The following is a 15,857-nucleotide window of genomic DNA, read 5'->3' on the forward strand; positions in this document are numbered from 1 at the left end:
TACAACGATTTTGCTAAATAGTATGAAAACTTTATAGCAAAAGAAATAATTGTGAGATGTAATCTATTGAAAGCAACACCCCCCTCTCCCCCAGTCCCTATGAAAAGTGCAATAATTCAATGTCGGATTTGGGCTACTTTTAGTACGTGGTGTGACAGAAAGCATATAGATTCAAAATATGCAAGACAAGACTAAAGTTTGCTCGTGAACATGATAAATGGAAAATATATAAAAGACAAAACGATGACAATCAATTTTTAGCTCGTTATCCATCCATTCTCGCAAAATGAGTGCTAAGAGCTTAGCAAGAGCATCTAAAAATACGAATTGAAAGTGAGAATTGTGATCACTTTTGGTCAAAATTCAACAATGATCCAACCTGACACCACTTTTAACTTCTCATTCCGATTCCCATTTTTTTATTAAATTTCCATTCCATTCATCAATTTTTTGCTTTCTCATCGTTGGTTTTTCACCATTTGTGTCATCAAAATTTCAACCTGTTCGCTTCTCATCTTATTTGACTTCCAAAACCTGTCACCGAGATCACCCATTTTTTGTCAATTTTCACCAATTTTTTGTTGTAAACTCATTCGTTTCCACTCCATTCCGGTGATCAATTGCTGGATTTTCATTCCAATTTACCAAAAAATTATTGATTTCAATTTGTTTTTAAGGTTCATAAACGATATTTTTGAGAATACAGTTTTGATAGAATTCAAACAATTTGTAACAATTTTGAACTAATTGAAAAATATTAGCCCCGAGGAGACCCAGTTATCTTTTTGAATAAACTGACTTCGTTTCCGAGTTTCCACGAGACCCGAAACGGTCTCCGACTCGCGAAGTCGTCGTCTCGTTTCCATCTTCCCAACATGGAGGCACTTTTCAAGTTCTTCCTAGCTTCCCTTCTGCTATGGTGAGTTAGAATTATACGTAGAGATAATATTCCATCCTCGCTATACAATCACAAATTATAACAAAACCTAACCCTAGACGAACTGGAGCGGTCACCTGCCAAGGTTTTGTAAGACTCTTGCAAGTTCCGATTATCTCCTATGAACTTGTAATAAAGTCCTACAGATAACGAATGTCTGCTAAAAGACAAAATTGCATATGTTAACTGCTAAGGAGTTTACCAGACAAGCATGAAAAGTCATTTTTAACCCTTTTTTCTATATGTTAATTTAAATATTTGTAGAGAAACTTGTCAAAAATTAAAAGGAATCTGGTTATTTGTTCAACATTCAAAATTATACGAGATGTTATCTTATTGAGTTTTCAGTTTTTAACTGGAGAAAAAGATTTTTAATCTTTTGAAAGTTTCAAGGTTCCCTCTGTTAATTAAATTTTGTTTTGAGCTGTCCTTATTGACAATGAAGACAGCTTATTATCTGTACGCTGTAGATATCCTTTTCACGATGTAAAGCCTCTCAAAATTGTTATCTTATTTTTTCTTTTATGATGACAGTAAAACTTAAACTCGTATAAAGATTTTTAATAAAGATTTATGTTTTGCTTTTTGTCGCAATGAATGGAACCCTAGCTTCGACCCTCAACATTAGTTGAAATCAAAATTCAATAACGTATTTATGATGATCATGTTAAACATACGCACCAACAAAATCAAATATCAAACAAAAAGCAACAATAATATTATTATTAAATTGTTTCCTTTCTATTAACGAACACTTTTTGTTCGAAACAAGAAAACCGGACTCTTGATAATGGCGGGGTGGGGTGGGGGGGCAATGAAAAGAAAAAGATCAGCATTTTTTGTTTTCTTTGCAGTGGGTACACACAATCTCAGGATGCGGACCCAGCAGCTGTCTCGAAACCGGAGGCCCACTTCTGTATCAGAGTGAGCTACATGAGCCCAACTGGAGATGGAGCCGGATGTCCCGATCCGATTCCCTCCTCTGTCGCTCTGCCTGCGGGGTACACTGAGAGGTATAGGTTCCTTTTCGCCGGCATCAAAGGACCCTTCTGTCTTTACGAGAGGTCAGTTATCTTCTATAATGCCCCCGTTTTTGAAAAATGCCTTCTCTTTTTTTCAACTGAAGTCTAATAAGCATCAATAGTGCATGTAACATATGGAGGTGGAAAATTGCTATGGAATGCGAAACAAAGGGTTCCAAACCCTAATCTTGGAAATTGAGGTCTGAAACTGTTACAATTGCTCTCCAGCCATGCAGTTGATTTTTTTTAATATGTGGAAAAATATCAGTTTTATTAACTTTCTCATTGCTCATGTTGTGAATTCGATATGACTTGGCGGAAGGCAATAAAAAATAAACGACTGTATTGCACTTGAACTCTCTCCGTTTTTTGAATAATTGCTTTTATCAAAGAAAGTAAATGGTAGTCCAGTTGCATGAAAGCGCTGAAATTATTTCTCTGAAACGTTGATGCTTCCCCTTTTAAAAAACTTTTAAGTTTTTTCTGACTCGCCATCGTTTGTTACATACTTCAGAAACACAAAATTCGTTCTCTCGGTAAGACAGCGAGAATGATGTCGTTAAGTGACAATGGAGAACAAGTTTTAATTATGTGCAGTGCAGCTCAACTAATGACCGCTTAAACAAATTTTGAGTAAATGTATCAATCACATGCTTCAATTAATGTATTTCAAGCGTCCATTCCAGAAAAAACGGTCCAAGACAAAACACTCCCTGACAAAATAGTCCTAAATTACAAAATAGTCCTTAAAACAATTCCAGACAAAACACTCACAAAAAAAACAGACAAAAAAGTTCCAGAAAAAAGATTCCTCAAATTTAAAGATAGTTACTCAACGAATTAACTAGCAAACAGTAATCTCACAATTAAGTTAAACCAAATCAAATTATCAAAGTTTTCAAAAAATGGGTGCAAAATTATAATTCTGCACCCACTTTGAAAACTTTGATAATTTGATTTGGCTTCTTTGAGTATCAGTTTCAGACTTTCATTTTCAATTTTAGGATTTGGAACCTATTGTTTTGTATTCGATAGCAGTTTTCCACCGGCAAATGGCACATGCACTGTTAATGCTTATTAGAATTCAGTTGAAAAAAAAACAAAGCCATTTTTCAAAAAATTCGTTTATTATGGGGACAGTTGGGGGCTGATAATTTCGGCAACGTTTCCAAGCAGGAGCACACACACACACACACACACACACACGCACACAAACAAACGTTTTTTTGAATTTATAGTCGGATTTGTTCCGTAAGTTCCCGCCGCACGTTATGCGCACCCCGTTACAGAGCACGTGCTCATACACAATAAATCATTAAGTAAAAATATGGCACGTGCGTCTGGTAGTGCAATTAATATGCACTCACAAAGCTCTGGGCACAAAAGATCCAAATAGTCAGGTTTTGTTGATATTTTTATCACACGAATCAATGACTTAATAAGATTTCAAAATATAAATGCAAAAGATCACTATTTTTACCCTTATGGTGAAGTTTGGAAGAAACTTACAAGATAACCATCAGACTTGTAAGTTCTTACGAGTTAGAGATCTGACTTGTAAGTTCTTACAAGTTAACCATCTTTCGTGAGAAACCTGTAAGTTCTTGTAAGTTAGCCATACTGTCTCGACCAGGATACTTGTTGAACTCAATGACTGGTTTTGTTTACGGTGATTTTAGTTTTACCATTTTTGAAGCCCTCTTTTAAAATTAAAGCTGCGCTTCCTTTTTGGCCTAAAAAAGTGTTTCGACCGAGACACTTTTTTCTGGGAATGTTTTGTCTGTTTTTACAATTTAGGACTATTTTCTCTGGGACTGTTTTGTCTTGTATTTTTTGTTTGTTGACCGTATCAATTTCTCCAAATGCTTCATATTGACGCAGGCATAGAATTGATAAAAACAGGATGCATAATCATTGATAATCATTACACAAACGAGCTCCTAAATTTGCGTGTGAATCGCACAAAGAATGTGTATTATTACTCAATTGTTTCATGTACAACCGGATACAGTGAGGGCTCATTTACACTAGAAATGACATAGATTTGTAAGTTCACATAATTTTTTCCGGTGCAACCCTAGATTTTGTCTTGTGAAAAGCACAATAAATCTTACCTAAGACGCGAAAAATCATGTGAGTAGCGTCGCACGAGAAAAAAAATCGTGTGATCTTACACGAGAAAATTGTAGCGTTAGCTGGTTCACACATAAGGGAAGCATAAAGTTAGCTCACGGGGAATTTTCATCTTCAAAATTATATGGAAATGCTTGTATACTGAGCACTAATTGAGGAGTCATTTGTCATGCTGGTTACAATTTAGAACAGTGGACGACATGAAGGCTGCCTACGATGTGAGTGGCACCCTTAGTGAAGTCTGCTGTCTCGGATGGGACTACAACAAGTACTGTGAAGAGAAGTGTAAGCATCACTCTAGTCATTCACACTTTTTGTCTTTATCAGCTTAGAAGATACTTATTATGCAGGAAATCTGATTAATGCATGCAAATAATCAAGAACAATTAACACATTTAACACAATTAACAATGAATGATTAACTCTAAAACCTTTACGTGATTAGCATATCTCCGTTTGCGTAAAATGAGACACGATATTTGGCTGTGACACGAAACGACAGTCGCGCGACAATTTTGAAGGATAACTTTACGTAAACATACGTCATTTCTCTTGTAATTCACTTTGTCGTGTTTCATTTTGTAACTGAAAATTTGCGCGAGCACAGATCAAAATTTTTGAGCGCATTTTATAGTCTTTGGCAAATTAGATTTAAGCGACTTGAACCATGTAATTGCTAGTAGCGAATTAACCTTGCGTTACGTAATTCTCTGGAGAGGGTTACATAACATTGATTTTTTTTTCATTTAAGCAATTGCACATTAGCAGTTGGTATTACAAATATGTTTTACCATACTTGAGCGGATAATGAAAGTTTGTGCGTTTTGTAGTGACGTCATGGGAGGGGTCCAGTCTGGTGGACGGGAGCTACAGCCAAGAGGACATTCTCCGTATCCAAAAAGAGGGCTGCCAGTCTGTGTACGACGACCGAGGACTCTCAAACGTCACTCACAATCGTATGTCTTTACTAACCCAACAGCCCACTAATCATAACTTCCAATGCCCCAGAACCTTTTGTTTTTTTTGTCTATAATTCTGAACAGAAACCATATATTGGACTTAAAAAAATTTAAACCACATGAAAAGCTTCCATTATCAATACAGCTGCATTTGAAAATAAGAAGGCTGAAAACAAAGCAAAACGACCTGGATCAATGCAGCTTGTCATCCATATTGAAAAAGCAGAACAGGGTTTTTTCGTGGTCTTCACTCCACGAAATTCTTATATGAATTTCTGTAGCTTTCAACATTTCAAATCACACACAAAGAGTCAAGTCGAACAAAATGGAAAAAATACTATCCTGAAACCAAAAAAAAAGTGCGACAGCAGTTCAATATTGTTCATGCGTTACTGGTGATCAATTTTGGTCAAGAAAATGGCTATTTGGTTGTCTCTCGCCTGTGAGTTTTTTCTCAAACCGCATGTAATTTTCTGATGATCCATCTGGCAGAAAATTCAAAGCAGGCTATTTTATAAGGTAAGGCCAGAGATGATCTATTTATGTTTCGAATACAAAAACATTGAAAATCTAGCAACAGTTTTTTTAAAACATTTTTGCGCAGCACCACCACAATTTGTAGAATTGTAATTCAACACATCACGAAGGAAAAAAACGGCAGTTTATTTTTGTCCTTTCGTCGGGTTATTCTTTATTGATTATTAGCATCTATAATCTGTTGAGTTTTTCTGGAGCCGTTTGATAAAACGCAAGAAGCCATATTTGTGATATTTAATTACAAAAGCGTGAAATCTAATTAATATAATCGTATTTATAAAGGCGCTTGCATTCTAATTGTGATCTCTGCTTGCTACAATTTGAAAACCTTAAATCACATACCCGTTTATAAATAAGTGTTTTTCCCAAAGGCATATAAAAATGCGTGTTGGAAATAAAATATAATATATTGGAAATAAAATACGCTTCCACATTTTGGCAAAATTGCACAGTCAACTGTGCGGAAATCCAGTGCGGCATCTTTGTTGTAAAGAGTTACAAGTAAAGGGATTCTAAGTATTTAAATATCATCAGCTCAAAGGAGTTCACGAATTACTGAATTTGACACTATCGCATATGTACATATTGCTTTCAGTGTTTTTGATCTGATCAATTGTTTTTGTTCAATTGCTCTCAAACGAAGGTTAAAGCTTTTATTGTAAACGTGTGTCTTTTTTTCGCAAAAATTTTTGCATCGCATTTCATGACGCTTGGCTCCTTGGTTTTTGCGTAACCCAAACAGCACTTTTTGCGTGACCTAAACTGAGAAACTGAGTCTGCGTTGCAAAAAGTAAAAAGAAATCTATTTCAAGCAAAGAGAGCGTAAGTGCATGATAGACAAGTGGAAATTGCTTGAGTCTGTGACGCACGAGGGCTCTGGTTGAAATCCACTCCTAGTCCTTTTTCGCACCCATAAAGTTTTTCTTCGCTAATGCCCTCTGTGAATTAAATTGTCCCTGTCGTTTGTGAGCAATTTGTCTGACATTAGTCGGTTTATGTTTATATATTATTTTTTGAACTCACTCCTACAAGAACAAACAAATGTTCCCCTAAAGAACTCAATGTTAATTTATAAAACAAACAAAAAGGCTCGGTAATGTGCGTTCACACATAATTTTCCAACCCTGCTTATCCGCAATTACGAACTAATTGTCTACCAAATGAAAAACAGATAGAAAACTTTCGAAAGCCTCAAATATTGGTCAGAAATAATTGGTGTATGATTTAAAAAATGCTTCTGACTTAAATCACTTGCAAAAGTAAATAATGCCACATAAGACCTGTGGCTCGATGGGACTAGCAGACCTGTCATTATTAAGACGACTACGAGGCAATCAATTTTTACATCCAAAACTCAAAGTCTAAATCTTTTTTTAAATATTACTTTATAACAATGTCAAAATATAGTAAAAAAAAAGACTAAACTTAGCAAATTAGTTTTTATTTTACAAGAAAAAAGATGAGGACAGCCCTTGATGAAACTCAGAAACAAGTAGACAAAAAAGAACAAAAACAGCAAAGTTAAAACATATTTAAAAAATACGTTCGTTTTGTTTGAAAACAAATAATTTCAAATAATGAAAAACATTAGATATCAATAGCAATCTTTATATAATATTATGCTAAAGCACGCTTGAGCATCAATAGCGAGAAACGTTGCTTTGGAAAATGGGATTACGTGACAAATTTTAATTAAGAGCACAAATCAAAAGTTAAATAACACAATTGACTTCTTCGGAAACAATAATTTTCAAAGACGTAAAAACATTTGCCGCCAACTGTAATCAGTAAATAGGCTCCTTTTTGCTCAAAAAACCATCGGGAACTATCATTACTCCAAATATGTCATACGTCTACAATAACAAAGATAAATTAAGATTTTTTTGGATTTTTTTTGTGGAAAACTGGCATCAAAGCCGTTGAATTAATGAGCAACCCGCTAAAAGCCATCGATGTGTTCAATTGGGTTTTTCCTCAATACCAATGAATTGATTTTTGACCTCTCATTGATAAGACTAGGTAAAAAGTATATCAAAATGAACAGCAGAGTGCACATTTAAAATATAGGTCTACGTATTTTAAGTCCAATTTTTTTATTGGACTTGAAAACTTTTCAACAACTTGAAAAGTTTTTATTATCTATACAGTTGCAATTTAAATTAAGAAAGCTGAAAACAAACCAAAACGACCTGGATCAATGCACGTTAATTGCCCTATATGTCAAACAAAACACAAAAAAGAAACGAGGAAACAGGCAGTTTTTTCGGTCTCAACTACACGAAAGCTCTCACTTCTATGAGCATCAAATTTCTAGCTTTGAACAATTCAAACCACACACAAAAGAGTCAAGTCAAACAAAAAGGAACAACACTATCCTGGAACCAGAAAAAGTGCAGCAGCAGTTCATTGTTGTTCATGTGTTACTCATGACCAGTTTTGGTCAACAAAATGTGTTTTTGTTTGTCTCTCGCCTGTGATTTCTTTTTCTGATCGAATGTAATTTGGTGATGATCCATCTGGCAGAAGAAACTTAATATCAGTCTTTTTCGCTTATCAAGTAAGGCCAGAGATGCTCTTTTTGTGTTTTGAATGCAAAATGGTCAAAATATAGCAACGGTTGTCTAAAAACATTTTTGTGCTGCACCACAATTTGTTTGCAGAAGTATAATTGTAATTGAACACATGACCAAGCCAAAAAAAGGTTATTTTTGCCGCCCGTTGGTATTTTTCTTGAGTATGCGCATCTATGATCTAAGTCAAACAAAATTGAAAAATACAGAAAAACAAAAACAAGGAATTGTGGAAACAGAAATTTTTTTGGCCTTAACTACACGAAAGCTCTTACTTATATGATTATCGAATTTCTTTAGCTTTGAAAAATTCAAATCACAAAAAAGTCAAGTCAAACAAAATGGAAAAAACACTATCCTGAAATAAAAAAAAATGCAACAGCACTTCACTGTTGTTCATGTGTTAATCATGACCAGTTTTGGTCAACAAAATGTGTTTTTGTTTGTCTATCGCCTGTGCTTTCTTTCTCTGATCGCATGTAATTTGGAGTTGATCCATCTGGCAGAAGGAACTTAATATCAGTTATTTTCGCCTATCAAGTAAGGCCAAAGATGCTCTTTTTGTGTTCCGAATGCAAAATGGTCAAAATATAGCAACGGTTGTCTAAAAACATTTTTGTACACCACCACAATTTTTTTGCAGATGTAGAATTGTAATTGAACACATCACGAAGCCAAAAAAAAATGTTTTTTTTTGCTGCCCGTTGGTATTTTTCTTGAGTATGCGCATCTATGATATAAGTCAAACAAAATGGGAAAAAACAGGAAAACAAAAACAAGGAAATGTGGAAACAGAAATTTTTTGTGGCCTTAACTACACGAAAGCTCTTACTTATATGATTATCGAATTTCTTTAGCTTTGAAAATTTCAAATAGAAAAAAAGTCAAGTCAAACAAAACGGAAAAAAAAACACTATCCTGAAACCAAAAAAAGTGCAACAGCACATTATTGTTGTTCATGTGTTACTCATGACAAATTATGGTCAAGAATATGGCTATTTGGTTGTTCCTCGTCTGTGATTTCTTTCTCACATCGAATGTAACTTCGTGATGATCCATCTGGCAAAAAAAATAATATCAGACTATTTTTTTATCATGCAAGGCCAGAGATGCTCTGTTTGTGTTTCGAAGGCAAAAAAGTCAAAATCTAGCAACAGTTGTCTAAATTCATTTTTGTGCTGCACCACATTTTTTTTGTAGATGTAAAGTTGTAATTGTACACATCACGAAGACAAAAAAATGATGGTGTTTTTTTGCCACCCGTTCGTTTTTTACTTGACTATTCGCATTTATTATCTGTTAAGTTTTCTGGAGCCGTTTCATAGAACGCAAGAAGTCATATTTGTGATCTTTAATTAAAACAGCGTTCAATTTTATCATTATAATTGTAAATACAAGGGCGCTTGCATTCCAATCGTGATCTCTGCGTGCAACAATTTGTTAGAGGATTTCACAGTTTAGTTTTATACATTTTTGCGCACCCTAAATTGTATACCCGTTTAAGATTAAGTGTTTTTTCCGAAGGTATATAAGAATGCGTGTTTTAACATAAGAAATAAAATTTGCTTGCTTATTTTTATCACACTTACACAATCTACTGTGTGGAAATTCAATGCGACATCTTTGTTATAATGAGTTACGAGTAAAGGGATTCTAAGTTATTAAATATCTTCAAAGGAGTTCACAAATTATTGAATTTGACACTATCAAATTTGTACATCTTACATTTATTTTTTTTTGATTTGATCAATTGTTTTTGTTAAATTGCTCTCAGTTGAAGGTTTAAGCTTCTATTGTAAACGTGTGTCTTTTTTTTGCAAAATTTTTGCATCGTGTTTCATCACGCTTGGCTCCATGATTTTTTACGTGACCTCAACTGTTCTTCTTGAGAAATTACGTTTGGGTTGCAAAAAGCAAAAAGAAAAGCGATTTTAAGCAAGGAGAGCATAAGTGCATGATAGATAAGTGGAAATTGCTTGAGTCTAATGGCATCCACCCCTGGTCCTTTTCCGCACCCATGAAGTTTTTCTTTGCTACTGCCTTCTCTGAATTCAATTGCCCCTGTCGTTTGAGAGCGATTTGTCCGACATTAGTCGGTTTATAATTTCCTATTTTTTTTGAACTCATTTCTACAAGAAAAAACAATTATTCCCCTACAGAACTCAATATTTGTTCGGAAAAAAGGCTCGGTAAAGTGCGCTTGCCCATTTACAAATTAATTTTCTACCAAATGAAGAAGAGATAGAAAACTTTCAAAAAACCTCTTAAATTGCTTCTGAAATGCTTCTGACTTAAATCACTTAGAAAAGTGAAAAAAGCCAACTTAAAATTTTAAAAATATGTTCGTTTTGTTTGAAAACAAATAATTTCAAACAAAGAAAACCATTAGATATCAATTGCAATCTTTGAAAAAAAATATATTGAATCACGCCTGGAGATCAACAATGAGAGACCTTCCTTTGGAAAATGGGATTACGCGACAAGTTTTAAATAAGAACAAAAACAAAATTAAAAAACATATATGACTTCTTCGGAAACAAACAATTTCAAAGACGTAAAAGCATTTGCCGCCAACTGAAATCAGTAGATGGGTTCGTTTTACCTCAAAAAATTATAGGGAACTACCATTATTCAAAATATGTCATACGTCTAGAATAATAAAGATAAGTTTAGATTTTTTTGGAATTTTTTTTGCGGAAGTGTGTTTTGACCTCTCTTCGATACAACGAGTTAACAAGTAGATCAAAAAGAACAGGAGATTGCACATTTAAAGTCAAATTTTTTTTGATGGACTTTTTAAAAAAATTTTTCAATTTTTTTTTTTTGCAGAATTGTTCTATTGAAGCCGTTGAAACAAGGAGCAATCCACTTAAAGCCTTCGATATGTTCAATTGAGTTTTAGCTCAACACCAATAAATTGTCATTTGACCTCTCATTGATACGATTCGTTAAAAGGTAGATAAAAAAACAGAAGAAAGCACTTATAAAGTCCATTTCTTTATTGGACTTAAAAACATTTCAACAAGTTGAAAAGTTTCTATTATCTTTACAGCTTCTTTTTAAATTAGGAAAGCTGAAACCAATGCAAAACGACCCGGATCAATGCATGTTAATTGCCATATATGTCAACAAAACACAAACAAGGAGATGTGAAAACAGATTTTCTGTGGTCTTATTTACAGGAAAGCTCTTACTTATACGATTATCGAATTTCTTTAGCTTTGAAAATTTCAAATCACAAAAAAGTCAAATCAAACAAAATGGAAAAAACACTACCTTGAAACCAAAAAAAGTGCAACAGCAGTTCGTTGTTGTTCAATTTTGGTCAAGAAAACGGCTATTTGGTTGCCCCTCGCCTGTGATTTCTTTCTCACATCGAATGTAACTTCTTGATTATCCATCTGGCAGGAAAAAAATAATATCAGACTATTTTGTTTATCAAGTAAAGCCGGAGATGCTCTATTTGTGTTTCGAATGAAAAAATGTCAAATTCTAGCAACAGTTGTCTAAAAACATTTTTGTGCTGCACCAAAATTTTTTTTGTAGATGCATAATTGTAATTGAACACATCAAAAAGACAAAACAATGGTGGTTTTTGGTTTTTTTTACATCCGTTGGTTTTTTGACTTGATTATTTGCATTTATGATATGTTAAGTTCCACTGGAGCCGTTTAATAAAACGCAAGACGCCATATTTGTGATCTTTACCTAAAACAGCGTGCAATCTTATTAACATAATCGTAAATACAAGGGCGCTTGCATTCTAATCGTGAACTTTGCTTGCGACATTTTGTTAGAGGATTTCACATTTGAGATTTATACATTTTTGCGCACCTTAAATTGCATACCCGTTCATGAATAGGTATTTTTTCTCAAAGTATATAAGAATGTTCGTTTTATTATCAGAAATAATATAAGCTTCTTTATTTTGTCAAAATTGCATATTCAGCTCTGTGGAAATTTAATGCGGCATCTTTGTGTTATTGAGTTACAAGTAAAGGGATTCTAATTCTTCAAATATCATGAGCCCAAAGGAGTTCACGAATTATTGAATTTGAAACTGTCGTATTTGTACATATTACTTTCAGTGTTTTTGATCTGATCAATCGTTTTTGTTCAATTGCTCTCAAACGAAGGTGAAAGCTTTTATTGTATACATGTATTTATTTTTCGCAAAACTGTTGCATCATTTTTCATCACGCTTGCCTCCTTGATTTCTGCGTTACTTAAACTGTTATTCTTCAGAAATTAAGTCTGCATTGCAAATTGCAATAAGAAAATCGATTTTAAGCAAAGCGAGCCTAAGGGCATGATAGACAAGCGGAAATTAGTTGAGTCTGTGACGCACGAGGGCTCTGGTTAGAATCCATCTCTAGCACTTTTTCGCGCCCATAACATTTCTCTTTGCTACTTGCTTCTCTGAATTAAATTGCCCCTGTGGTTTGAGAGCAATTAGTCCGACATTAGTCGGTTTATGTTTACCGATCATTTTTTGAATTCATTTCTACAAGAACAAACAATTGTTCCTCTACATAACTCAATATTTGTTCGGAAAAAACACAAAGGGGCTCGTAAAGTGGGTTTGCCCATTTGCAATTTAATTTTCTACCAAATGAAGAAGAGATAGAAAACTTTCAAAAAACCTCTTAATTTGAATCAAAATAATTGTTGTAGAAATTTGAAGAGCTGCTGACTTAAATCACTTAGAAAAGTGAATAATGCCACATGAGAGCTGTGGCTCGATGGGACTAGTGAACCGATGAGATCTGCCATTCTGAAGACTACGATGCAAACAAACATTTACATCCAAAACTTAATGTCTAACTCTTTTTTAAAAATCACCTAATAACAATGTCAAAATACAGTCAAATAAAGCAAAATTCATTAGTAACTTACTAGAAAAAGACGAGGACAGTCCTTGATGAAACTCAGAAACAATTAGACAAAAAAGAACAAAAACAGCAAAGTTAAAGAGAATTATTTAAAAAATACGTTAGTTTTGTTTGAAAACAAATAATTTCAAATAATGGCAACCATTAGATATCAATTGCAATCTCTAAATAATATTATGTTAAGTCATGCCTGATCACCAATAATTAGAAACATGACTCTGAAAAATGTGATTATGTCACGAGTTTAGAAAAAGAACAAAAATCAAAAGTTAAAAAAAAACACATTTGATTTCTTCGGAAACAAACATTTACAAAGACATGAAAACATTTGCTGCCAACTGAAATGAGTAAATAGGTCCTTTGCTGCTCGAAAAAACCATATGGATCTGTCTTTATTCAGAGTTTGTCATAAGTCTACAAAATTAAAGAAAAAATTTTCGATATGATCAATTAGGTTTTTTTTAAACACCATTAAATTGATATTTGACCTGTCATTGATATGACTAGGTAAAAAGTAGATCAAAAAGCACAGCAGAGTGCACATTTAAAAAATAGTCCTACATAATTATTTTTATTAAACTGTTTCCAAAGTCATGAAAAACCTGTGCTTACAACTAAACTCAGTAAATAGATTCCTTTATTCATCCATAGGAAGTTGCTCAGGCCATAACGGTTAAAACCATAATCTTTTCTTAGAAAAACTGATCTGTACAATTGTGCCTTCCTTTTACACGCCAAAATGTGATATCTGAATAATTTGAATAAAATGTTCAGTTTGTTTGAAAACAAATAATTTCAAATAATGAAAACCATTAGATATCAATTGCAATCTCTTAAAAAAATATATTAAAACACGTCTGAAGATCAACAATGAGAGATGTTACTTTGGAAAATGAGATTACGTGACAAGTTTTTAATAAGAACAAAAATCAAATCTTAAAAAACACATTTGACTTCTTCAAAAACAAACAATTTCAAAGACGTAAAAGCATTTGCCGCCAACTGAAATCAGTAGATAGGTTCGCGTTTGCTCAAAAAGTCACAGGGATCTGTCATTATAAAAAATATACCATACATCTACAAAAAAAGATAAATTTAGATTTTTTAAATTTTTTTTGCAGAATTGTGCTATTGAAGCCGTTGAAACAATGAGCAATCCACTTAAAGCCTTCGATATGTTCAATTGAGTTTTAGCTCAACACCAATATATTGTCATTTGACCTCTCATTGATACGATTCGTTAAAAGGTAGATAAAAAAACAGGAGAACGCACTTATAAAGTCCATTTCTTTATTGGACTTAAAAACATTTCAACAAGTTGAAAAGTTTCTATTATCTATACAGTTGCTTTTTAAATTAGGGAAGCTGGAAACAATGCAAAACGACTTGGAGAAATGCATGTTAATGGCCATATACGTCGAGAAAACAAAAACAAGGAAATGTGGAAACAGAGATTTTTTGTGGCTTTGACTACAGGAAAGCTCTTACTTATATGATTATCGAATTTCTTTAGCTTTGAAAATTTCAAATCTCAAAAAAAGTAAAGTCAAACGAAATAGAAAAAAGTCTATCCTTAAACCAAAAAAAAGTGCAACAGCAGTTCATTGTTGTTCATGTGTTACTCATGACCAATTGTGGTCAAGAAAACGGCTATTTGGTTGTCCCTCGCCTGTGATTACTTTCTCACATCGAATGTAATTTCGTGATGATATATCTGGCAGGAAAAAAATTAATATCAGACAATTTCTTTTATCAAGTTAGGCCAGAGATGCTCTATTTGTGTTTCGAAGGCAAAAATGTCAAAATCTAGACACAGCAAAAATGTCAAAATCTAGCCAAAATCTTCTTTGTGCACCAAAATTTTTTTTGTAGATGTAGAATTGTAACTGACCACACCACAAAGACAAAACAATGGTGGTTTGCTTGCCACTCGTTGGTTTTTTACTTGACTTTTCGCATTTATTATCTGTTAAGTTTTCTGTAGCCGTTTCATAAAACGCAAGAAGTCATATTTGTGATCTTTAATTAAAACAGCGTGCAACCTTATTATTATAGTCGTAAGTACAAGGGCGCCTGCATTCCAATCGTGATCTCTGCTTGCAACAATTTGTTGGAAGATTTCATATTTTAGTTGTATACATTTTTGTGCACCTTAAATTGCATACCCATCTAAGAAAAACTGTTTTTCCCGAAGGTATATAAGATTGGGTGTTTTAACATCATAAATAAAATATGCTTCTTGCATATTCAACTCTGTGGAAATTTAGTGCGGCATCTTTGTGTTATTGATTTACATGTAAAGGGATTCTAAGTCTTCAAATTTCATCAGCTCAAAGGAGTTCACGAATTATTGAATTTGACACTGTCGTCTTTGTATATTTTACTTTCAGTGTCTTTGATCTGATCAATTCTTTTTGTTGAATTGCTCTCAAACGAAGGTTAAAGCTTTTATTGTAAACATGTAATTCTTTTTCGCAAAATTGTTGCATCACCTTTCATCACGCTTGCCTCCTTGATTTCTGCGTGACTTAAACTGTTATTCTTCAGAAATTAAGTCTGCATTGCAAATTGCAATAAGAAAATCGATTTTAAGCAAAGCGAGCCTCTGGGCATGATAGACAATAGGAAATTAGCTGAGTCTGTGACGCACGAGGGCTCTGGTTAGAATCCATCTCTTGCACTTTTTCGCAACCCATAAAGTTTTTCTTTGCTACTGCCCTCTCTGAATTAAATTGCCCCTGTCGTTCGACAGAAGTTTGTCCGACATTAGGTGGTTCATATTTAGTTATTATTTTTTCAACTGATTC

General features: G+C 33.7%; 1 protein-coding gene across 1 annotated transcript in view; it reads left to right on the forward strand.

The window, feature by feature from the left end:
* The first annotated feature begins 567 nt into the window (after positions 1 to 567).
* The window catches only part of LOC142337852 (uncharacterized), a 125,311-nt gene continuing 110,021 nt past the window's right edge, over positions 568 to 15,857 (forward strand). Inside the window, exons 1-4 of the mRNA XM_075387408.1 lie at positions 568 to 919; positions 1,792 to 2,001; positions 4,280 to 4,377; positions 4,923 to 5,048. Coding sequence (XP_075243523.1) covers positions 876 to 919; positions 1,792 to 2,001; positions 4,280 to 4,377; positions 4,923 to 5,048 — 478 coding nt within the window. The 5' untranslated portion in view covers positions 568 to 875. The remainder of the gene's footprint in view (positions 920 to 1,791; positions 2,002 to 4,279; positions 4,378 to 4,922; positions 5,049 to 15,857) is intronic.

The sequence above is a fragment of the Convolutriloba macropyga genome, chromosome 4, assembly GCF_964194025.1.
Source record: "Convolutriloba macropyga chromosome 4, txConMacr16.3, whole genome shotgun sequence".
NCBI classification, from domain to species: domain Eukaryota; kingdom Metazoa; phylum Xenacoelomorpha; order Acoela; family Convolutidae; genus Convolutriloba; species Convolutriloba macropyga.